The following is a 27393-nucleotide window of genomic DNA, read 5'->3' on the forward strand; positions in this document are numbered from 1 at the left end:
GCCGAGTTTGAAAGTGGGTCATCTGGGGTCAAAAACTAAGTCACTAGGTCAAATCAAAGAAAAACCTTGTGTATGCGATAGAGGCTGTATTTGTCAATTAATCTTCATGAATTTTGGTCAGAATGATTTCCTTGATGAAATCTAGGCCGAGTTCAAAAATGGGTCATCTGGGGTCAAAAACTAGGTCACTAGGTCAAATCAAAGAAAAACCTTGCGTATGCGATAGAGGCTGTATTTTTCTATTAATCTTTATGAATTTTGGTCAGAATGATTAATTTGATGACATCTAGGCCGAGCACGAAAACGGGTTATCTGGGGGTCAAAAACTAGGTCACTAGGTCAAATTAAAGAAAAACCTTGTGTATGCGATAGAGGCTGTATTTTTCAATTAATCTTCATGAATTTTGGTCAGAATGATTTCCTTGATGAAATCTAGATAAAGCTCGAATATGGGTCCTCTGGGATCAAAAAATAGGTCACTAGGTCAAATCAAAGGAAAAGCTTGTATATGCAATAGAGGCTGTATTTTTCAATTGATCTTCCTGAAATTAAGTCCAACATGATAACCTTAATGAAATATAGGCCGAGTTTGAAAATGGGTCATCTTGGGTCAAAAAGTAGGTCACTAGGTCAAATCAAAGAAAAACCTTGTGTATGCGATAGAGGCTGTATTTTTCAACTGATCTTCATGAAATTTGGTCAGAATGATAGTCTTGATGAAATCTAGGTCAAGTTCGAATATGGGTCTCGTACTCTGGGGTCAAAAATTAGGTCACAGGTCGAATCACAGAGAATACTTATTTAAACTCAAGATTTTTGCTCCAATTTTAATGATAATTGGTCAGAATATTTTTTTCCATGAAATCACTAGGTCAGACATGTTTACACTGTTATGGTGTGTTTCTCAGGTGAGCGACCTAGGGCCATCTTGGCCCTCTTGTTATTATATCCATCCATTTGATTCACTTGTAGCACTTTTGTCAGGAGCATAACTGGTGACACACATTGATAGAGGGCAGCGTACACAAATTACAACTCATTATCTTGCTTATGTTTTTGAATTATCTCCCCCTCATTAAATCTACTTTTCCAGATATAACTCATTAAATGCTAAAGGGAGTTTTCCTAACTGCATATTAAGGTGGAAGGCATTGGAAAAATGCAGTGTACAAGAATCTTTTGTACGTTTTGAATTATATCCCTTTATCTAATTTACTCTAAACACTTTTGTTAGTAACTTTTGATTCCAAAATTATGAAAAGCAATCTACATATATATTTTCATAAAACGACAGAAGACTGTAAGAGGACGAGCAGTATGCAAGAAACAACTCTATATTGCTTACTGTTTGAAATACCTCCCAATAGTAAATATACTTAAAATATTTGAAGTTTAATTTCATGAGCATAGCGAAAAACAGTTAAAGAACTGCAGTTTGTAAAAACCATAACACTTCCGTACATGTACACATTAAATGATAACACTCTTTCTCCTCTTTATTTACCTGTATACCTTCACCCATTTTACAGCCCAACCCCCATTTAAGTATTTCATTTTGATATATTTTTATTTTCACGTTATTGTATTTGTCAGTACTGTTTCTCATTCAACCGCTCAATCCCCAACATCACACACTCAAACAAACCCAGAATGTGCTCTTATTAAACATCTCATCTTTGTTTCGAGCGCCGTTGTTTGCAAACATCTCTTTTTATGACTATTTAGCTCTACAATCATAAGCGAAACTCGTTTGTCCGTTTTATGAAAAAAATGGCATGGTCTTAACTCTTGGAGAGTTTTTTAATTTAAAAATTAGTAAAACAACTAATTTTAATATTTTTCCATAATATATAGTCAGTCAGTAATTAAGTTTCAAAGGTTTCTTAACAAATATAGGATTAAATTCCCGATACCTAAATAATTTCTCTTTTATTGTTGTTGTACAATCGGGTGGCCAGTGCCGTTAATAAAGTTATGCTTTAGTTATTCAATTTGCTGGATTTAATTTAATACCAATACAATCATATTATTTAACAAGTTTATTTCTAATTTGTAGAATCCTACATCGTTCAAAAAGTGTGGAAAAATCGACGATTGCTAGAAACGAGCACCATCTCAAATACATCTCAGGATGGCTCATCGACCCCGAGCGAAACATCAACTGCGGACATACCTACAACAACATACATTATATCAACGACAGAAACAGCAACAACTACAAGCCTGACATCAACAGTAGACAAACCAATAACAACAGACATAATATCGACTACAGACAGAGTTACCATAACAGAGATTGGATCAACAGAAGTAAAATCAACCAGTGGCTCATCAACGACAACAGATTTACAGACAACACCACCTGTGATGTACACAACAACACCACAGTTTGTGTATAGCAATCCAACTCAATCAGCTACATTAATATCATCTATAACGTCTGAAATTACAACTATAGAGACACCGTTAACAAAAACATCAACATCCGAAGCTACAGATAGTGCAACAACTCCCATTTCTTCACCAGCAGTTTCAACTACAGATACTATTAGCTCTAACAGCGAGTCGACAACAGCTCCAGCAGCATCAACCACTGAGGAGGCTACCACGATATCTTCAACTACTGAAACAACGACGAGAATTACTTCTGAGAAACCAACATCTCAACCGAGTACCTCCTCGTCTACGCAGGAACTAACAACAAGCGATGGTTCAACTACTGAAGTGTCGACAAATGCTGCATCGACACTTTCGACGTCAGCGACTCTTACTACAGAGGCAACGAGTTCCACAACAACCTCTGATATAACGACAGAAGTCACAACCACATCGGCCACAACCACTGATATAACGACAGAAGGGACAACCACACCGGCCACAACCACTGCCACTGTTTCAGGTACTGGGGCTGGAAGCCCTACCAGTGAGTTGTCAACAACTAAAGCAGCATCAACAACTGAGGAATCTACCACAATACCTTCAACTACTGAAACAACGACTGGAATTACTCCTGAGGAACCAACATCTCAACCGGGTATCTCCTCGTCAACGCAGGAACCAACAACAAGCGATGGTTCAACTACTGAACCGTCGACAAGTGGTGCATCGACACTTTCGACGTCAGCGACTCTTACTACAGAGCCAACGAGTTCCACAACAACCTCTGATATAACGACAGAAGTCACAACCATCATCGGCACAACATGATATAACGACAGAAGGACAAACAACACCGGCCACAATCACTGCAACTGTTTCAGGTACTCGACTGGAAGCCCAAACCAGTGAGTGTCCACAACTAAAGCAGCATCAACCACTGAGGAATCTACCACAATACCTTCAACTACTGAAACAACGACTGGAATTACTCCTGAGGAACCAACGTACCAACCGAGTACCTCCTCCTCAACGCAGGAACAACAACAACGATGGTTCAACTACTGAACGTCGACAAGTGTGCATCGACACTTTCGACGTCAGCGACTCTTACTACAGAGCCAACGAGTTCCACAACAACCTCTGATATAACGACAGAAGTCACAACACACGCACACCACGATAACACAGAAGGAACCAACCGCACAACCACTCCCACTGTTTCAAGTACTGCTGCTGGAAGCCCTACCAGTGAGTTGTCACAACTAAAGCAGCATCAACACTGAGGAATCTACCACAATACCTTCAACTACTGAAACAACGACTGGAATTACTCCTGAGGAACCAACATCCAACCGAGTACTCCTCGTCAACGCAGGAACCAACAACAAGCGATGGTTCAACTAACTGAACCGTCGACAAGTGGTGCATCGACACTTTCGACGTCAGCGACTCTTACTACAGAGCCAACGATTCCCAACAACCTCTGATAAACGACAGAAGTCACAACCTACGCCAAACAACCATTGATATAACGACAGAAGGGACCACCACACCGGCCACAACAACTGCAACTGTTTCAAGTACAGCTACTGGAAGCCCTACCAGTGAGTTGTCCACAACTAAAGCAGCATCAACCACTGAGGAATCTACCACAATACCTTCAACTACTGAAACAACGACTGGAATTACTTCCTGAGGAACCAACATCCAACCGAGTACCTCCTCTCAACGCAGGAACAACAACAAGCGATGGTTCAACTACTGAAGCCGTCGACAAGTGGTGCATCGACACTTTCGACGTCAGCGACTCTTACTACAGAGCCAACGACTTCAACAACAACCTCAGATATAACGACAGAAGTCAAAACCCCATCGGCCACAACCACTGATATAACGACAGAAGGACACCACACCGGCCACAACCACTGCACTGTTTCAGTACTGCTGCTGGAAGCCTACCAGTGAGTTGTCACAACTAAAGCAGCATCAACCACTGAGGAATCTACCACATACCTTCAACTACTGAAACAACGACTGGAATTACTCCTGAGGAACCAACATCCAACCGAGTACCTCCTCGTCAACGCAGGAACCAACAACAAGCGATGTTCAACTACGAACCGTCGACAAGTGGCATCGACACTTTCGACGTCAGCGACTCTTACTACAGAGCAACGAGTTCCACAACAACTCTGATATAACGACAGAAGTCACAACCACACGCAACAACCATGATATAACACAGAAGGGACCACCACACCGGCCACAACCACTGCAACTGTTTCAAGTACGCTCTGGAAGCCCTACCAGTGAGTTGTCCACAACTAAAGCAGCATCAACCACTGAGGAATCTACCACAATACCTTCACACTGAAACAACGACTGGAATTACTCCTGAGGAACCAACATCCAACCGAGTACCTCCTCTCAACGCAGGAACCAACAACAAGCGATGGTTCAACTACTGAACGTCGACAAGTGGTGCATCGACACTTTCGACGTCAGCGACTCTTACTACAGAGCCAACGAGTTCCACAACAACTCTGATATAACGACAGAAGTCACAACCTTCGCAACAACCACTGATATAACGACAGAAGGCAACCACACCGCCACAACCACTGCAACTGTTTTCAGTACTGCTACTGGAAGCCCAACCAGTGAGTCGTCCACAACTATAGCAGCATCAACCACTGAGGAATCTACCACAATACCTTCAACTACTGAAACAACGACGGGAATTACTTCTGAGGAACCAAGATCTCAACCGAGTACCTCCTCGTCAACGCAGGAACTACCAACAAGCGATGATTCAACTACTGAAGCGTCGACAAATGCTGCATCAACACTTTCGACGTCAGCGACTCTCACTACAGAGCCAACGAGTTCCACAACAACCTCTGATATAACGACAGAAGTCACAACCACATCGGCCACAACCACTGATATAACGACAGAAGGGAGAACCACACCGGCCACAACCACTGCAACTGTTTCAAGTAGTGCTGCTGGAAGCCCTACCAGTGAGTTGTCTACAACTAAAGCAGCATCAACAACTGAGGAATCTACCACAATACCTTCAACTACTGAAACAACGACTGGAATTACTCCTGAGGAAACAACATCTCAACCGAGTATCTCCTCGTCAACGCAGGAACCAACAACAAGCGATGGTTCAACTACTGAACCGTCGACAAGTGGTGCATCGACACTTTCGACGTCAGCGACTCTTACTACAGAGCCAACGACTTCTTCAACAACCTCTGATATAACGACAGAAGTCACAACCTCATCGGCAACAACCACTGATATAACGACAGAAGGTAAAACAACACCGGCCACAACCACTGCAACTGTTTCAAGTACTGCTACTGGTAGCCCTACCAGTGAGATGTCCAAAACTAAAGCAGAATCAACCACTGAAGAATCTACCACAATACCTTCAACTACTGAAACAACGACTGGAATTACTCCTGAGGAACCAACATCCCAACCGAGTACCTCCTCGTCAACGCAGGAACGAACAACAAGCAATGGTTCAACTACTGAACCGTCGACAAGTGGTGCTTCGACACTTTCGACGTCAGCGAGTCTTACTACAGAGCCAATGACTTCCACAACAACCTCTGATATAACGACAGAAGTCACAACCACAGCCGCAACAACCACTGATATAACGACAGAAGGGAAAACCACACCGGCCACAACCACTGCAACTGTTTTAAGTACTGCTACTGGAAGCCCTACCAGTGTGTTGTCCACAACTAAGGCAGCATCAACCACTGAGGAATCTCCCACAATAAATTCAACTACTGAAACAACGATTGGAATTACACCTGAGGAACCAATATCCCAACCGAGTACCTCCTCCTCAGCGCAGGAACCAACAACAAGCGATGGTTCAACAACTGAACCGTCGACAAGTGGTGGATCGACACTTTCGACGTCAGCGACTCTTACTACAGAGGCAACGAATTCCGCAACAACCTCCATATCCGCAACAACCACTCATATAACGACAGAAGGGACAACCACACCGGCCACAACCACTGCAACTGTTTCAAGTACTGCTACTGGAAGCTCAACCAGTGAGTTGTCCACAACTATAGCAGCATCAACCACTGAGGAATCTACCACAATACCCTCAACTACTGAAACAACGACGGGAATTACTTCTGAGGAACCAAGATCTCAACCGAGTACCCCTCGTCAACGCAGGAACTACAACAAGCGATGTTCAACTACTGAAGTTCGACAAATGCTGCATCAACACTTTCGACGTCAGCGACTCTACTACAGAGCAACGTTCACAACAACCTCTGATATAACGACAGAAGTCACAACCCCATCGGCCACAACCACTGATATAACGACAGAAGGAACCACCACACCGGCCACAACCACTGCCACTGTTTCAAGTATGCTGCTGGAAGCCCTACCAGTGAGTTGTCTACAACTAAAGCAGCATCAACACTGAGGAATCTACCAAATACCTTCAACTACTGAAACAACGACTGGAATTACTCCTGAGGAACCAACATCCAACCGAGTACTCCTCGTCAACGCAGGAACCAACAACAAGCGATGGTTCAACTACTGAACCGTGACAAGTGTTGCATCGACACTTTCGACGTCAGCGACTCTTACTACAGAGCCAGACTTCTCAACAACCTCTGATATAACGACAGAAGTCACAACCACCGCAACAACCATTGATATAACAACAGAAGGACACACACCGGCCACAACCACTGCAACTGTTCAAGTACTGCTACTGGAGCCCTACCAGTGAGTGTCCACAACTAAAGCAGATCAACCACTGAGAATCTACCACAATCCTTCAACTCTGAAACAACGACTGGAATTACTCCTGAGGAACAACATCCAACCGAGTACCTCCTCTCAACGCAGGAACAACAACAAGCATGGTTCAACTACTGAACCGTCGACAAGTGGTGCATCGACACTTTCGACGTCAGCGACTCTTACTACAGAGCCAAGAGTTCCACAACAAGCTCTGATATAACGACAGAAGTCACAACCATTTCCGCAACAACCACTGATATAACGACAGAAGGGACAACCACACCGGCCACAACCACTGCAACTATTTTCAGTACTGCTACTGGAAGCCCAACCAGTGAGTCGTCCACAACTATAGCAGCATCAACCACTGAGGAATCTACCACAATACCTTCAACTACTGAAACAACGACGAATTACTCTAGAACCAAATCCAACCGAGTACCTCCTCGTCAACGCAGGAACACAACAAGCGATGTTCAACACTGAACGTCGACAATGTGCATCACACTTTCGACGTCAGCGACTCTACTACAGAGCCAACGATTCCAAAACCCAACCTCCAACATCGGCACAACCACTGATATAACGACAGAAGGGAAACCACACCGGCCACAACCACTGCAACTGTTTCAAGTATGCTCTGGAAGCCACCAGTGAGTTGTCACAACTAAGCAGCATCAACACTGAGGAATCTACCACAATACCTCAACTACTGAAACAACGACTGGAATTACTCTGAGGAAACAACATCTCAACCGAGTACCCTCGTCAACGCAGGAACAACAACAAGCGATGTTCAACTACTGAACCTCGACAATGTGCATCGACACTTTCGACGTCAGCGACTCTTACTACAGAGCCAACGACTTCTCAACAACCTCTGATATAACGACAGAAGTCACAACCCATCGGCAACAACCACTGATATAACGACAGAAGGAAACAACACGGCCACAACCACTGCACTGTTTCAAGTACAGCTACTGGAAGCCCTACCAGTGAGTTGTCCACAACTAAGCAGCATCAACCACTAGGAATCTACCAAATACCTTCAACTACTGAAACAACGACTGGAATTACTCCTGAGGAACCAACATCCCACCGAGTACCTCCCTCAACGCAGGAACCAAAACAACAAGCGATGGTTCAACTACTGAACCGTCGACAAGTGGTGCATCGACACTTTCGACGTCAGCGACTCTTACTACAGAGCCAACGAGTTCCACAACAACCTCTGATATAACGACAGAAGTCACAACCACATCCGCAACAACCACTGATATAACGACAGAAGGGACAACCACACCGGCCACAACCACTGCAACTGTTTCAAGTACTGCTACTGGAAGCCCTACCAGTGAGTTGTCCACAACTAAAGCAGCATCAACCACATGAGGAATCTACCACAATACCTTCAACTACTGAAACAACGACGGAATTACTCCTGAGGAACCAACATCCCAACCGAGTTACTTCCTCCTCAACGCAGGAACAAACAACAAGCGATGGTTCAACTACTGAACCGTCGACAAGTGGTGCATGACACTTTCGACGTCAGCGACTCTTACTACAGAGCCAACGAGTTCCACAACAACCTCTGATATAACGACAGAAGTCACAACCACATCGGGAACAACCACTGATATAACGACAGAAGGGACCACCACACGGCCACAACCACTGCAACTGTTTCAAGTATCTGCTACTGAAGCCCTACCAGTGATTGTCCACAACTAAAGCAGCATCAACCACTGAGGAATCTACCACAATACCTTCAACTACTGAAACAACGACTGGAATTACTCCTGAGGAACCAACATCCCAACCGAGTACCTCCTCGTCAACGCAGGAACCAACAACAAGCGATGGTTCAACTACTGAACCGTCGACAAGTGGTGCATCGACACTTTCGACGTCAGCGACTCTTACTACAGAGCCAACGAGTTCCACAACAACCTCTGATATAACGACAGAAGTCACAACCACACGCCCACAACCACTGATATAACGACAGAAGGACAACCACACCGGCCACAACCACTGCAACTGTTCAAGTACTGTACTGTAAACCCTACCAGTGAGTTGTCAACAACTAAAGCAGCGATCAACCACTGAAGGAATCTACCACAATACCTTCAACTACTGAAACAACGACTGGAATTACTCCTGAGGAACCAACATCCCAACCGAGTACCTCCTCCTCAACGCAGGAACCAACAACAAGCGATGGTTCAACAACTGAACCGTCGACAAGTGGTGCATCGACACTTTCGACGTCAGCGACTCTTACTACAGAGCCAACGAGTTCCACAACAACCTCTGATATAACGACAGAAGTCACAACCACATCGGCCACAACCACTGATATAACGACAGAAGGGAAAACCACACCGGCCACAACCACTGCAACTGTTTCAAGTACTGCTACTGGAAGCTCAACCAGTCAGTCGTCCACAACTATAGCAGCATCAACCACTGAGGAATCTACCACAATACCTTCAACTACTGAAACAACGACGGGAATTTCTTCTGAGGAACCAACATCTCAACCGAGTACCTCCTCGTCAACGCAGGAACCAACAACAAGCGATGGTCAACACTGAACCGTCGACAAGTGTGCATTGACACTTCCCGACGTCAGCGACTCTTACTACAGAGCCAACGATTCAACAACAACCTCTGATATAACGACAGAAGTCACAACCACATCGGCCACAAACACTGATATAACGACAGAAGGGACAACCACACCGGCCACAACCACTGCCACTGTTTCAAGTACTGCTGCTGGAAGCCCTACCAGTGAGTTGTCCACAACTAAAGCAGCATCAACCACTGAGGAATCTACCACAATACCTTCAACTACTGAAACAACGACTGGAATTACTCCTGAGGAACCAACATCCCAACCGAGTACCTCCTCCTCAACGCAGGAACAAACAACAAGCGATGGTTCAACTACTGAACCGTCGACAAGTGGTGCATCGACACTTTCGACGTCAGCGACTCTTACTACAGAGCCAACGAGTTCCACAACAACCTCTGATATAACGACAGAAGTCACAACCACATCGGCAACAACCACTGATATAACGACAGAAGGGACAACCACACCGGCCACAACCACTGCAACTGTTTCAAGTACTGCTACTGGAAGCCCTACCAGTGAGTTGTCCACAACTAAAGCAGCATCAACCACTGAGGAATCTACCACAATACCTTCAACTACTGAAACAACGACTGGAATTACTCCTGAGGAACCAACATCCCAACCGAGTACCTCCTCCTCAACGCAGGAACAACAACAAGCGATGGTTCAACTACTGAACGTCGACAATGGTGCATCACACTTTCGACGTCAGCGACTCTTACTACAGAGCCAACGAGTTCCACAACAACCTCTGATATAACGACAGAAGTCACAACCACATCCGCAACAACCACTGATATAACGACAGAAGGGACAACCACACCGGCCACAACCACTGCAACTGTTTCAAGTACTGCTACTGGAAGCCCTACCAGTGAGTTGTCCACAACTAAAGCAGCATCAACCACTGAGGAATCTACCACAATACCTTCAACTACTGAAACAACGACTGGAATTACTCCTGAGGAACCAACATCCCAACCGAGTACCTCCTCCTCAACGCAGGAACAAACAACAAGCGATGGTTCAACTACTGAACCGTCGACAAGTGGTGCATCGACACTTTCGACGTCAGCGACTCTTACTACAGAGCCAACGAGTTCCACAACAACCTCTGATATAACGACAGAAGTCACAACCACATCGGCCACAACCACTGATATAACGACAGAAGGGACAACCACACCGGCCACAACCACTGCAACTGTTTCAAGTACTGCTCCTACAAGCTCAACCAGTGAGTTGTCCACAACTGAAGCAGCATCAACCACTAAGGAATCTACCACAATACCTTCAACTACTGAAACAACGACGGGAATTACTCCTAAGGAACCTACATCCCAACCGAGTACCTCCTCTTCAACGCAGGAACAAACAACAAGCGATGGTTCAACTACTGAACCGTCGACAAGTGGTGCATTGACACTTTCGACGTCAGCGACTCTTACTACAGAGCCAACGAGTTCAACAACAACCTCTGATATAACGACAGAAGTCACAACCACATCGGGAACAACCACTGATATAACGACAGAAGGGACAACCACACCGGCCACAACCACTGCAACTGTTTCAAGTACTGCTGCTGGAAGCCCTACCAGTGAGTTGTCTACAACTAAAGCAGCATCAACCACTGAGGAATCTACCACAATACCTTCAACTACTGAAACAACGACGGGAATTACTCCTGAGGAACCAACATCCCAACCGAGTACTTCCTCCTCAACGCAGGAACAAACAACAAGCGATGGTTCAACTACTGAACCGTCGACAAGTGGTGCATTGACAGTTTCGACGTCAGCGACTCTTACTACAGAGCCAACGAGTTCCACAACAACCTCTGATATAACGACAGAAGTCAGAACCACATCGGCCACAACCACTGATATAACGACAGAAGGGACCACCACACCGGCCACAACCACTGCAACTGTTTCAAGTACTGCTACTGGAAGCCCTACCAGTGAGTTGTCCACAACTAAAGCAGCATCAACCACTGAGGAATCTACCACAATACCTTCAACTACTGAAACAACGACTGGAATTACTCCTGAGGAACCAACATCCCAACCTAGTTTCTCCTCGTCAACGCAGGAACCAACAACAAGCGATGGTTCAACTACTGAACCGTCGACAAGTGGTGCATCGACACTTTCGACGTCAGCGACTCTTACTACAGAGCCAACGAGTTCCGCAACGACCTCTGATATAACGACAGAAGTCACAACCACAGCCGCAACATCCACTGATATAACGACAGAAGGGACAACCACACCGGCCACAACCACTGCAACTCTTTCAAGTACTGCTACTGTAAACCCTACCAGTGAGTTGTCCACAACTAAAGCAGCATCAACCACTGAGGAATCTACCACAATACCTTCAACTACTGAAACAACGACTGGAATTACTCCTGAGGAACCAACATCCCAACCGAGTACCTCCTCTTCAACGCAGGAACCAACAACAAGCGATGGTTCAACAACTGAACCGTCGACAAGTGGTGCATCGACACTTTCGACGTCAGCGACTCTTACTACAGAGCCAACGAGTTCCACAACAACCTCTGATATAACGACAGAAGTCACAACCACATCGGCCACAACCACTGATATAACGACAGAAGGGACAACCACACCGGCCACAACCACTGCAACTGTTTCAAGTACTGCTACTGAAACTCAACCAGTAGTCGTCCACAACTAAAGCAGCATCAACCACTGAGGAACTACACAATACCTCACTACTGAAACAACGCGATTTCCTGAGAACCACATCAACCGAGTACCTCCTCTCAACGCAGACACAACAAGCATGTCAACTACTGAACTCGACATGTCACCTCGACTCCACTCTCTACAGCCAAGTCACAACAACTCTGATATAACGACAGAGTCACACCCATCGACACACTGATATAACGACAGAAGGGACAACCACCGGCCACAACCACTGCCTTTTCAAGTATCTCTAACCACCTTGTCCAATAAGCGCATCAACCACAGGAATCTACACAATACCTACTACTGAAACAACGACGAATTCTCCTAGGAACATCCAACCGAGTACCTCTCAACGCAGAACAACAACAGCGATGTTCAACATGAACCGTCGACAATGGTCATTGCCTTTCGACTCCGACTCTACTACAACCACGATTCAACAACACCTCTATAACGACAGAATCACACCATCGACAACCACATAACGACAGAAGGACAACCACACGCCACAACACTGCAACTGTTCAGACTGCCAACACATGAGTTGTCACAACTAGCGCATCACCACAAGAATCTACACAATACTTAACACTGAACACGACGATTACCCTAGAACAACTCCAACCGATACTCCCTCACCAGAACAACACAAGCGATGGTTCAACTACTGACCGTCGACAAGTGTGCTACATTTCGCTCCGACTCTTACTACAAGCCAACGATTCCACAACACCCTGATATAACGAAGAAGTCCAACCACATCGCAACACCATGATATAACACAAAGGACACACACGCCACAACACTGCAATGTTTCAGTACGCTACTGGAAGCTACCATGATTCCAAACTAAAGCAGCATCACCACAGAATCTACCACAAACCTTCACTACGAAACACCGAATACCTAGGAACCAACATCCCAACCGATACTCCTCTCAACGCAGAACAACAAACGATGGTCAACACTGAACCGTCGACAGTGTGACGACATTCGACGTCACGACTCTACTACGACACGAGTCCCACACCTCGATATAACGCAGAAGTCACAACCACGCCAACACTGATATAACACAGAGGACAACCCACGCCACAACACTGCAACTTAGTACTTACGAACCACCAGAGTCCACAACTAAGCAGCACAACCTAGAATCTACCACAAACCTTCACACTAACACAGAATTACTCTGAGGACAACACAACGATACCTCTCTCAACCAGAACACAACGAGTTCAACACTGAACGTCGACATGTGCATCACTTCGACTCAGCGACTCTTACACAGAGCACGATTCCCAACAACTCGAATAACGACAAAGTCACAACCACATCGCCACACCACGAATAACGACAGAAGAACCACACCGCACACACGCACTTTTCAATTGCCGGAAGCCCAGTGTGTCACACTAGCACATCAACATGAGATACACATACTCACACTGAACAACGACGAATCTGAGACAACATCAACCGGTACCTCCTCTCAACGCAGACAACAACAAGAGCAACAATAACGCGACATGTGATACATTCGACTCAGCGACTCTTACTACGACCAACGATCACACACCTTGATAAACGCGAGTCAACCACATCGCCACACACTGTAACGACGAGACACCACACGCCACAACCACTGCACTGTTTCAGTATGCTCTGAACCACCATGATTGTCCACTAGCCATCAACACGAGAATCTACACAATACCTTCAACTACTGAAACAACGACGGATCTCCTGAGGAACCAACATCCCAACATCTCCTCCACGCAGGAACACAACACGATGGTCAACACTGAACCGTCGACAATGGTGCATGACCTCGACTCAGCGACTCTTATACGAGCAACGATTCAACCTCGATAACGACGAAGCACAACCACACGAACACACTATATAACACAGAGGACAACCACGCACAACCACGCAACTTCAAGACGCTACTAACCACATGGTTCCACAACAAGCAGCATCAACCACTAGGAATCACCACAATACCTTCAACTACTGAAACAACGATGGAATTACTCCGAGAACCAACTCCAACCGATACACCCTCAACGCAGAACAACAAAACTGATGTTCAACACTAACCGTCACAATTCGACGAACTTCACACCTCGCAACTCTAACTCACAGAGCCAACGATTCCACAACAACCACTGATAATAACGACAGAAGTCACAACCATCACGCTACAACACTGTATAAACACAGAAGGAACCACACCGGCCACAACACTGCAACTGAATTCAATACCTTACTGAATGCCAACCAGGATTCTCCTACAACTAACACATCAACCACTGAACGAGACAATACACAGCTTCAACTACTGAAACAACGACGGAATTATCTGATGACCAACATCTAACCGAGTACTCCCTCGTCAATCCAGAACCAACAAAAGCATGGTCAACAACTGAACGCACAATGTGATCAACACTCGACGTCAGCGACTCTTACACAGAGCAACGAGTCACACAACCTCAGATATAACGACAGAATCAACCACATCACCTGACAACCATGATTAACGACGAAGGACAACACACCGGCCACAACCACTGCAACGTTTATATCTTCTGAAAGCTAAACCAAGGATGTTTCAAACTAAACAGCATAAGCCTGGAGAATCTACCACAAACCTTCACTACTGAAACAACGACTGGAATTTCCTGAGGAACCAAATCCAACCAGTAACCCTCCGCAAGCAGGAAAACAACAAGCAATGGATTCCAACTACGAACCTCGACAAGCTGCTTTCAGCACTTCTGAAGCACACTTTATCACAGCCAACGATCAACACAACTCTAATAAACGTACACGAACACACGGCAATTACCAAACCTGATATAACCACAGAAGGACACCACACCGGCCACAACCACTGCATGTTTCAAGTACTCTGAACTGACCCAAGTGATTGTCTCACTAAGCACTTAACCAAGGAATCTACCACAAACCTCAACTATGAAAACGATGAATTACTCCTGAGAACCAACTCCAACCGAACCTCCTCCTAACGCAGGAACAAACAACAAGCCGAGTCAACTACTGAACGTCGCAAGATGTGCATGACACTTTCACGTCAGCGACTTTATACAGACCACGATTCACAACAACCTCTAATACGACAGAACACAACCACATCCGGAACAACCATGATATAACACAGAAGGACCACCACACGGCCACAACACTGCAAACTGTTTCAGTACATGCTACTGAAGCCTACCATGAGTTGTCCACAACGAAGCAGCACAACAACCTGGAATTACCACAATACTTTCAACTACTGAACAACGATGGAATACCTGAGGAACCAACCAACCAGACCTCCTCCTCAACGCAGGAACCAACAACAGCGATGTTAACACTAAACCCGACAAGTGGTGCATCGAACTTTCACGTCAACAACTCTTACTACAAGCTACGAGATTCCACAACAACCTCGATATAACTACAGAAGTCACAACCACACGCATCACCAGTATAACGACAGAAGGGCACACACCGGCCCAACACTCAACGTTATAAGTACAACTCTGAAGACCACCAGTGAGTCGTCCACAACTAAACACATCAACCACGAGGAATCTACCACAAACCTTCAACTACTGAAACACGACGGATTACTCTGAGACCAACCCAACCGAGTACCTCCTCAACGCAGAAACCACAACAACATGATTCAACACTGAACCGACAAGTGTGATCGAGACACTTCGACGTCAGCACTCTTACTACAGAGCCAACAGTCCACTCAACTCTGATATACGACAGAAGTCACAACCATTCACGCACAACCACAGATTAACGACCAGAAGGACAAACCACAACGGCACACCACATGCCACTGTTTAAGACGTGCTGGAAGCCACACCACATGAGTTTCAATAAGCAGCATCAACCACGAGAATCTACCACAATACCTTCAACTATCGAAACAAACCACTGGAATTACATCGAGGAATCCAACATCCCAACCGAGTACCCCTCTCAACGCAGGAACCACAACGATGTCAACTACTGAACGCGACAAGTGTGCATCAACTTTCGACGTCAGCGGACTTACTAACAGAAAACGATTCCACAACAACCTCTGATATACAAACAGAATCACAAACAATCGGCAAACACTATAACGACAGAAGCAACCAACACCGGCCACAAACCACTACAACGTTCAAGACTGCTACTGGAACCTACCATGATTGTCCACAACTAAAGAGCATCAACCTTGAGAGATCTACACATACGTACAACACTAAACAACACTGAATATAACCAGGAACCAACATCCCAACCGATACCCTCTCAACGCAGGAACCAACAACAGCGAGGTTCAACACTGAACCGTCGACAAGTGCTGACACACTTCGACGTCACGACTCTACTACAGAGAACAGAGTTCAACAACAACCTATATAAGCAGAAGCACAACAAATCGGCCACAACACTCTAAACGACAGAAGGACCCCAACCGGCCACAACAACTGCAAGTTTTCAATAACTGCACTGAAGCCCACCAGAGTCGTCACACAACAGCACAATCAACCACTGATACCACAAACCGTCAACTACGAAACAACGACGGAATTACTCGAGGAACCAACATCCAACCAGTCCCTCGTCAACGCAGGAACTAACACAAGCGATGGCCCAACACTGAACCGTCGACAAATGAGCATCACACTTTCGACGTCAGCGACTCTTACTACAGAGCAACGAGTTCCACAACAACCTCTGATAAACGACAGAAGTCACAACCACACCGCAACAACCACTGATATAACGAGAGAAGGGACAACCACACCGGCCACAACCACTGCAACTGTTTCAAGTACTGCTACTGGAAACCCTACAAGTGAGTTGTCCACAACTAAAGCAGCATCAACCACTGAGGAATCTACCACAATACCTTCAACTACTGAAACAACGACTGGAATTATACCTGAGGAACCAACATCTCCAACCGAGTACCTCCTCTCAACGCAGAACCAACAACAAGCGATGGTTCAACAACTGAACCGTCGACAATGTGCATCACACTTTCGACGTCAGCGACTCTTACTACAGAGCTAACGAGTTTCACAACAACCTCTGATATAACGCAGAAGTCACAACCACACGGCCACAACCACTGATATAACGAGAGAAGGGACAAAAACACCGGCCACAACCACTGCAACTGTTTCAAGTACTGCTACTGAAAGCCCTACCAGTGCCACAACTATAGCAGCATCAACCACTGAGGAATCTACCACAATACCTTCAACTACTGAAACAACGACGGGAATTTCTTCTGAGGAACCAACATCTCAACCTAGTTTCTCCTCGTCAACGCAGGAACTAACAACAAGCGATGGCTCAACTACTGAACCGTCGACAAATGCTGCTATCAACACTTCGACGTCAGCGACTCTTACTACAGAGCAACGACTTCCACAACAACCTCTGATATAACGACAGAATCACAACCACATCGGCCACAACCATGATATAACGACAGAAGGACAACCACACCGGCCACAACACTGCACGTTTCAAGTACTGCTCTGGAAGCCCTACCAGTGAGTTTTCTACAACTAAAGCTGCATCAACCACTGAGGAATCTATCACATTAACTTCAACTACTGAAACAACGGCTAGAATTACTCCTGAGGAACCAACATTCCAACCGAGTACCTCCTCCTCAACGCAGGAACGAACAACAAGCGATGGTTCAACTAATGAACCGTCGACAAGTGGTTCATCGACATTTTCGACGTCAGCGAATCTTACTGCAGAGCCAACGAGTTCAACAACAACCTCTGATATAACGACAGAAGTCACAACCACATCGGCCACAACCACTGATATAACGACAGAAGGGACAACCACACCGGCCACAACAACTGCAACTGTTTCAAGTACTGCTGCTGCAAGCCCTAAAGGTGAGTTGTCCACTACTAAAGCAGCATCAACCACTGAGGAATCTACCACAATACCTTCAACTACTGAAACAACGACGGGAATTACTCCTGAGGAGCCAACATCTCAACCGAGTACTCCTCGTCAACGCAGGAACTAACAACAAGCGATGGTTCAACTACTGAACGTCGACAAGTGTCATCGACACTTTCAACGTCACGATTTACTACAGAGCCAACGACTCTCAACAACACTCTGATATAACGACAGAAGTCACAACCACATCGGCCACAACCACTGATATAACGACCGAAGGTAAAACAACACCGGCCACAACCACGGTAACATTTTCAAGTACAGCTACTGGAAGCTCAGCCAGTGAGTCGTCCACATCTAGAGCAGCATCAACCACTGAGGAATCTACCACAATACCTTCAACTACTGAAACAACGACTGGAATTACTCCTGAGGAATCAACATCTCAACCGAGTACCTCTTTGTCAACGCAAGAACCAACAACAAGCGATGGTTCAACTACTGAACCTTCGACAAGTGGTGGATCGACACTTTCGACGTCAGCGACTCTTACTACAGAGCCAACGAGTTCCACAGCAACCTCTGATATAACGACAGAAGTTCACAACCAATCCGCACAACCACTATATAACGACGAAGGACAACCACAACCGACCACAACCACTGCAACTGTTTCAAGTACAGCTACTGGAAGCCCACAGTGAGTTGTCCACAACTAAGGCAGCATCAACCACTGAGGAATCTACCACAATACCTTCAACTACTGAAACAACAACGGGAATTACTCCTGAGGAACTAACATCCCAACCGAGTACCTCCTCGTCAACGCAGGAACGAACAACAAGCGATGGTTCAACTAATGAAATATCGACAAGTGGTGCATCGACACTTTCGACGTCAGCGACTCTTACTACAGAGCCAACGAGTTCCACAACAACCTCTGATATAACGACAGAAGTCACAACCACAGCCGCAACAACCACTGATATAACAACAGAAGGGACAACCACACCGGCCACAACCACTGCAACTGTTTCAAGTATTGCTACTGGAAGCCCTACCAGTGCGTTGTCCACAACTAAAGCAGCATCAACCACTGAGGAATCTACCACGATTCCTTCAACTACTGAAACAACGACGGGAATTACTTCTGAGGAACCAACATCTCAACCGAGTACCTCCTCCACAACGCAGGAACCATCAACAAGCGATGGTTCAACTACTGAACCGTTGACAAGTGGTGGATCGACACTTTCGACGTCAGCGACTCTTACTACAGAGCCAACGAGTTCCACAACAACCTCTGATATAACTCAAGCATTATCGACTACAACTGAACTGCCATCAATTACAACTGGAGATCCATCTACTGTTGAAATATCATCTACTACAGCTTCAATAACATCAACTACAACTACCCTACCAGCAACTACAAGTAAAGCTCCAAGTACAACTGAAACACCATCTTCTACATTGTCAGCAACTACAACTGTCTTACCAGCAACTACAACTGAAGTTTCATCGACTCTGACTGAAGGACCGTCGACTTCAACTGAAATACCATCTACTACAGACGTAGCAACGTCAACTGGAACAAAGGCGTCATCAACTACATCTTCCCTACCAGCAACTACAACTGACTCACCATCAACTACAACTTCCATACCAGCAACTACAACTGACTCACCATCAACTACAACTTCCATACCAGCAACTACAACTGACTCACCATCAACTACAACTTCCATACCAGCAACTACAACTGACTCACCATCAACTACAACTTCCATACCAGCAACTACAACTGACTCACCATCAACTACAACTTCCCTGTCCTCAACAGCAACAGACTCACCATCAACTACATCTTCCCTACCAGCAACTACAACTGACTCACCATCAACTACAACTTCCATACCAGCAACTACAACTGACTCACCATCAACTACAACTTCTATACCAGCAACTACAACTGACTCACCACCAACTACAACTTCCATACCAGCAGCTACAAGTGACTCACCATCTACTACAACTTCCCTGTCAGCAACAACAACAGACTTACCTAAATCTACAACTTTCCTTCCAGGAACTTCAACAGTGGCACCAGCAACCACAACTTTTAGTGCTACATCAGAACCGCCGAGCACTCAGTTGTCAACATCTAATGTGACAACTGGAACAACAACCCAGTCAGTTACGTCCGTCGTTTCACTTATATCTGACTTTAACAAATCTAATGACGAAAACTCTCTTTCGGGTAAGTTTTAATGTAATAATTATTATTATTATTCGATATACAAGTCATTTTCCAAGATATATTGATGCTAGGAAGTGTAGCTTTTTTTAAAATTTTGATCTTTTAGCCACATAATTGTTGTTGCGTCCGTGAAGTCCGCTGGCATTGTGGCAATCACTTTTCATTTAGATCTTTCAGCCACTGTAGTTGTTATTTCTTGGAGTATTTGTGCGTATAGACCACAAATGATTTATGTGACAGTCATTTTAAGTTTTGATATCTTTCAGCCACACTATTATTGTTTCTGTTGAGACTACTTGCAAATATATTTTTCTCCGACAGTCATTTTAAATTTTGGTATATTTCAGCCACACAAGGTTTTGTTATTTTTGTTGAGACTGCTTGCGCATAGACCACAAATTGTGATATATTTCAGCCACACTAGTTGTTATTTCTGTGGAGTCTACTTGCGCATAGACTATTATGATACAGTCATGTTAAACCTTGATCTTTCAACAACACCAGTTATTGTTATTTCTGTGGAGTCTACATGCGCATAAACAATTATGTTACAGTTATTTTAAATTTGACCTTTTATCCGCACCAGTTATTGTTATTTCTGTGGAGTTTACATGCGCATAGATTATTATGTTACAGTCATTTTATATTTTGATCTTTCAGCCACACCAGTTATTGTTATTTCTGTGGAGTCTACATGCGCATAGACTATTATGTTACAGTCATTTTAAATTTTGATCTTTCAACCACACCAGTTATTGTTATTTCTGTGGAGTCTACTTGCGCATAGGTTATTATTTGTTATTATTACATGAGTACCTATAAATAGTAACAAATTTGTGCTGAAAATTCTCCCATTATCGCACTGCGTTATTTTCATATTATCACATTATCATAATAAGCCCCGGGGCCATTATCGATAATGGCCCTGGCGTTAGCGCGGGAAATTAACGTCTGTAAACAGAAATGACATCATAGCGTTTCATGGAGGTAAAACAGCGAATATTTCCGTTTTATTTTATCATCTTGAGCGTAATATCGTGTATTCTTCGTGAAATAACGTATTTTTATCCCTAAATTATGCAATAAGCAAGAAAGTACAACTATCCAGATATTTGATTTTATACAGTAAATAGACTCTTGTACAAATAATATAGAAACTGAAAAGCTGAAATTTATTGTGCCAGAAGCTGCAAGTACCCATAAAAATTACACAAAAAAACATTTCTTACTATATTATAGGTAAACATGTAATAAACAGGTAAATACATGGGAGAGCGGTGCCTTTGAGTGATAATGGCCCTGGAAGAAGATAATAGCCCTCGGGCTAAAGCCCTCGGGCTATTATCACCTTGCCAGGGCCATTATCACTCAAAAGCACCGCTCTCCCATTTATTAACCTATACGTCATTTTAAATTTTGATCTTTCAACAACACCAGTTATTGTTATTTCTGTGGAGTTTACATGCGCAAGATTATTATTTTACAGTCATTTTATATTTGATCTTTCAACCACACCAGTTATTGTTATTTCTGTGGAGTCTACATGCGCATAGACTATTATGTTACAGTCATTTTATATTTTGATCTTTCAACCACACCAGTTATTGTTATTTCTGTGGAGTCTACTTGCGCATAGGTTATTATTTGTTAGTCACGTTTTATTTTGATCTTTCAGCCACACTAGTTGTGATTATTTCTGTTGGATCTACTGGCGCTGTGACTATTGTAGCAGTCACTATTTTAGTCTATTGGTACAAGATGAAATTTCTCAACAAAGTCCGAAATGTAAGTTTCATTTTTTTTACAAATATGTGTATGATGCTACAGAATCATTGGTTGCAAAGCTTAAAAGGCCTTGTCGTGTTGCTACTGGTTAAGGTGTTTACAATCTAGAGTTTCAAGTCTTCTTTACAGAAGAATTTCGCCGAATCTCGTAGTATTGGAATTCAGTGTGTTTAGCACCTAAAAAACTATTGTCATAAGCCGTTGTCGTATGTAATAATATCAAAATATTATTAAGAGATAAAGAACAAAGTTGTCCTCTAGACAGGTTGTCTACTAGAGATTTTTTAGAAACCCATGCCAGGACATTACAGTATTAAATTGTTTGAAATAAAAAACGGTAATGTCTAGATCTATAATGAAAATTAATCGTAAATTAATGTAAATAGTACTTAGGTTGCTCTTTTATTACCACGACAACCAAAGATGTTCGTGCATTTTTTTTCTTGCTTGCTGAAATGGTCACGAAATGACCTAAACTTGTTCATGTCTTTTTTAGCTTAACGACAATCTTGAAATGACCGTTGCTTTGCACGATTTTTATTTATCAATTTTTATTTTGGTAAAACAAAAAGTTATGCTTATTTCGCAAGAAATGACAGAAACGAACTTGATTTGATATGCAAATTGTTTAGCAAAAAATAAAAAAATGAGCAAATAAATTGCCACTTTACAAACTTAACATCTATTAATTCGATTCTGTGTTTTCACTACAATTTGTCTGAAGCTATTTTCATTGGCTATCCAGTTGGTTAAAGGTCCAATACTAAGGAAAGTGAACATTTTAATTTCTTTTAAAAAGCACAGAAACTTTTTCATTTTATTGGAAAATGAAAGTTGGTATGTAGAAATTCGAAATAAATCGCAGTATATGTACAATTATTTTTCTATGAAGAATGGAGAAAGTTAAAAAGACCTGGGGGTCATTTTGTCGATTCATTGAAATTTCAACATAATACACATACATTTCTTTGAGTTCCAAAGACCTTCTGTAAATTTTGACCTGCCAATCTTCATTATTTAGTGTCTTGCAGAAGTCTATGCACTGGCTATGAAAAAAATTGCCAACTCACTTTCCCTTAGTAATGGACCTTTAAAAAACGAATGTATAAATACAAACAGAGTAATTTGCTGAAGCCATAAAATGTTTGAATCTAAATTTTCATTTTCAGAAAATAATGACACGTTTGGACAACACTATTAAATGTAAATAAAACATAACTCCATATTTGCTAACTGAGTACCGACCCGTAAACCGTTATTTCTTATAAGTACATGGAAAGACAAAAGAGAAGTTTGTTAAGATCAGGCATTTCTGATATTCCCATTACAGATAAATATCAACAATGCTGACCATGCTAGTGTAGAATCCGGTAGCAGGGCGTCATCTGCGTCTTCCCGAAGAGAGGCGTGGTCCCCAGACTCATGTGTAAGACAGAGCACCGCATGGGTGGAATATCCTACTTCAAGTAACTGCTGAAATTAAGGCTCAAGACGATCTCATAATTGTTCACGTACACTCTAGAATATCTTGTTGCGTCCCTTTCATGACAAGCAGCAACTAGCGGCAAACACGTACGACCGCATAGATCTTCTGTCTTGGGTGTAGCTTTGCTTTACAGAGTGGAAAACTCGACGGTTGTAGTTCATTTCTTTCGAGTATATTTTGCAACTTAGCGCAATTGCTTTTAATTTTAGATAATTAAGATACTTAAGAAATAGAGAGTTTTTACCAGAATGATAAGTGTGTTCAGAGTAGATAGTATGTAAAGATACCCTAAGCAAATAGAAAACGAGCTAGCCTCAGAAATGGATGTTCAGTGTTATAAGTTGGTATTAGATATCTTAGCTAATGCGAGAAATGTGTTAGAAAGAGTGTTTCGAATCAGACATTTGTAATGATACACGATAAGAGAGTTTGTATCTTGGATAAGAGAGTTTGTATTCAGTATTAGATAGTCAGTATTAGATACCTTAAGCTTTTGAAAGAATGAGAGATTTTGTATATCAGAAAGGTATGTGAATTCAATATAAGATATTTATTAACACACAACTTAAGAGAGGGCTTGTGTTGAGTCAGATATTGATTATTAGACGCACTGAGCAAATGAAAGAAAGAAAGATTGTGTTCATTGTTAGATATCTGAATCGAGACCTTTATCAGAAAGATGTTGTTCGGTGTTTGATATTCATTTATACTTTGAGTGTGTTCTGTAGTTGCTTCAGTCTGTGCTGGCATAGATATTTAGCTATAACACACTGCTTTGAACGTTGATTAAATCTGGAATATTCATACCAAATTATTTCGCTGTCATTTTCGAATATTAATATCGGACAAGAACGAAAAGATTTATTTATAACATATATATTTCTTCTGTCTTGATAATTTTCGTATTGGAAGAGATCCATAAACGACACAAAATCTTATTACTTTGGGAAATAATTGACGGTCTTCGTGTCCGAATGGTTAAGGTCGCTGACTTCATATCCCTTGCCCCTCATTGATGTGGGTTCGAGTCTCACTCGGGGCATTGAACTCGTCATGTGAGGAAGTCATCCAGCTGGCTTATGGAAGGTCGGTGGTCCTACCCAGGTGCCCGCTCGTAATGAAATAATGCACGGAGGGGCACCTGGGGTCTTCCTTCACCATCAAAGCTGAAAAGTCGCCATATGACCTATAATTGTGTCGGTGCGACGTTAAACCAAACAAAAAAACTTTTGGAAATAAAGGTTGCAAAATGATACAAATATTTCCTCCCAGTTCATTTGTTTCTCATGTGAACGATACTCTAAAGCATATAGTTTTCGGAATTATAAGATGAAAAAATGGGTTTAATGTTGAAGAAGTTTAGAGCTCATTGTTGTTTGATTTATAAGGAATAACTTACGTTTTTAGTTACTTGTTGTTGTTGTTTTTATCTTGTAATATTTATAACATAGCAAGATATTGTTATTTGTTTTCAAAATATAAAATGTTTTTATCGTATACAGCGAACAGCCGTCCATTCTGATGATATGCATTTAAAAGCTTTAACTGCATACCAGGTGCTCAGATTTGAAATTCTGCTTTTTTATAGAATTTGTTATAATTTCTAACTGTTCCGTATAAAGTAAAATTACGCAACACTGTATACTGGCAGAGTTTGCCTCATTGCATTGTTAAATGAGTGTGCACCTTTATGTCTGTATGACACTATTTAAACACATGTATATTATCGTGCGTAACGCTTTTCACGAAAAGTCATTGGTTGGTCATTTTGAGCATCAATTATGATAAAAAGTTTGTTTTATTAGGTTTTTTATCACGCTTAAATTCACATGCACACTGACTCATCCACTTTGATACAATAGTAAAAATCAAAACACATTTGCGTATATTATATTGGTGTAGTTACTATGATATTGATTTCTCTGATTGCATAGAGACCGTTATTCAACATTTGTTCAGCCGCGCCAACAGAAAGTTCTGAAAATGCAACAAAAATTAGAATAAAACGTGTGTCTGCTTTTTGTTTTAACTGATGTGCCTCTTGCTATATATATTTATGTTTATAATACAACTGTGACTTTATACATGTCTCATAATATAGTTATGATATCTTGCTATGACATTGATTTATTAATGTTGATCATATAAAAAGGCCATTTGACAATATATTTTTGCAAGACAGAATAAATCTCATAATACACTGCTGTAAAAGGCCTTACATGTGTGCACCTCAAACCAGTCATATGTATTTTGTTTTACAATTTCCGTCCTTGCTTGCTTTATAGCGCTGCAAACCGTCCAGGTATTATTTTACATGTAATTTGCAAATAAGTTTTGATGAAATGTTATAAACAGTCTGTTCTGGGTAACTCCGTGGTTAATGCTATTTATAGATAGAAATATAATATATAACAATTGCACTTTATATAGAAATAATAAATCACCCAGCTCTGATATCACTATACTTAGACTTCTTTTTGTCTATGATTTATATAAACGGTGCTTTAAAAGTGAAAAAGTGTCAATATAGTGTATCAATAGCAAATGAATGAGATTATTTTATGAGCTAAGATACTTACATATCAAAATAGGTATCGAAGTCTCTCTAGCTCCAAATGTTATCACTTCATTTCTGATTATCTTGCAAAACAACGGAAACAACCTTTCGTTGAAATATATACCGGAATCGGAAATGTTATCCCAAAATGGACTGAATCTATAAATAGTTACAATATGCTTATAGTAAAAGATTGTGATTATTATGACGATGTGATATTGTGTTGATCACAAATAAAGTAACTGTGATAAGTCAGACGGTGTTCTTTTATCTTTACATTTCCTTTGCTTTCAGGAAACATCCGGGTACTTTATACATTCAGATTAAAGGAGTTTTTCATATAAGAGTGATAAATTTTATCGTTCTTTTTATAATATATGGAACTCTACGACACTTCACTCCATTTGTCAAGAACAGCGCGACAAAACTGTACGTTTAATCATATAAAATATGTTAAGTTTCATAAGTTCAAGTTATAGGAACATACATCATTTTTGCTTTGAAAAATAATTCTTAGGTATAAATCTCAAAGGTGAAGATAGAAAAAGGTCAAATTTTCAAAATGTAAAAAATGCTTCATATGCGAGATTATCAAGGTCATTGCTGCTGGAGTTACGTATAAGCATAAATAATTCTACTCGCATAATCAACAACTCTACGTACTTTATATTATTTTCTAAAGCCCGCAAGTGTCATCAGCAATAGGAAAATGACATTTAATAAGTTTAACATCTCACTGGTATGTGTTTACCTATATACATGTACGATTATAACGAAAATGTCGAA

General features: G+C 42.5%; 3 protein-coding genes across 3 annotated transcripts in view; all 3 read left to right on the forward strand.

The window, feature by feature from the left end:
* LOC123553093 (mucin-17-like) overlaps positions 1–7671 on the forward strand; it is a 29307-nt gene extending 21636 nt beyond the window's left edge. Inside the window, exons 2-6 of the mRNA XM_053542347.1 lie at positions 2057–3180; positions 3918–4239; positions 4431–4688; positions 4779–6820; positions 7333–7671. Of these exons, the coding sequence (XP_053398322.1) occupies positions 2057–3180; positions 3918–4239; positions 4431–4688; positions 4779–6820; positions 7333–7671 (4085 nt within the window). The remainder of the gene's footprint in view (positions 1–2056; positions 3181–3917; positions 4240–4430; positions 4689–4778; positions 6821–7332) is intronic.
* A 9-nt stretch (positions 7672–7680) lies between these two features.
* Positions 7681–12541, forward strand: LOC128556708 (mucin-5AC-like). The gene is made up of 4 exons (XM_053542348.1): positions 7681–7838; positions 9284–9754; positions 9842–10499; positions 10541–12541. The coding sequence occupies exons 1-4, from the start codon at positions 7681–7683 to the stop codon at positions 12539–12541; spliced, it is 3288 nt and encodes a 1095-aa protein (XP_053398323.1).
* Positions 12542–13814: 1273 nt separating this feature from the next.
* LOC123553094 (mucin-5AC-like) lies at positions 13815–26862 on the forward strand. The gene is made up of 9 exons (XM_053542349.1): positions 13815–14040; positions 15195–15389; positions 15786–15962; positions 17006–17586; positions 18083–18617; positions 18754–18972; positions 19199–20779; positions 22455–22564; positions 23895–26862. The coding sequence occupies exons 1-9, from the start codon at positions 13815–13817 to the stop codon at positions 24039–24041; spliced, it is 3771 nt and encodes a 1256-aa protein (XP_053398324.1). The 3' UTR covers positions 24042–26862.
* The last annotated feature ends 531 nt before the right edge of the window (positions 26863–27393 follow it).

This window comes from Mercenaria mercenaria, chromosome 4 (assembly GCF_021730395.1).
Source record: "Mercenaria mercenaria strain notata chromosome 4, MADL_Memer_1, whole genome shotgun sequence".
NCBI classification, from domain to species: domain Eukaryota; kingdom Metazoa; phylum Mollusca; class Bivalvia; order Venerida; family Veneridae; genus Mercenaria; species Mercenaria mercenaria.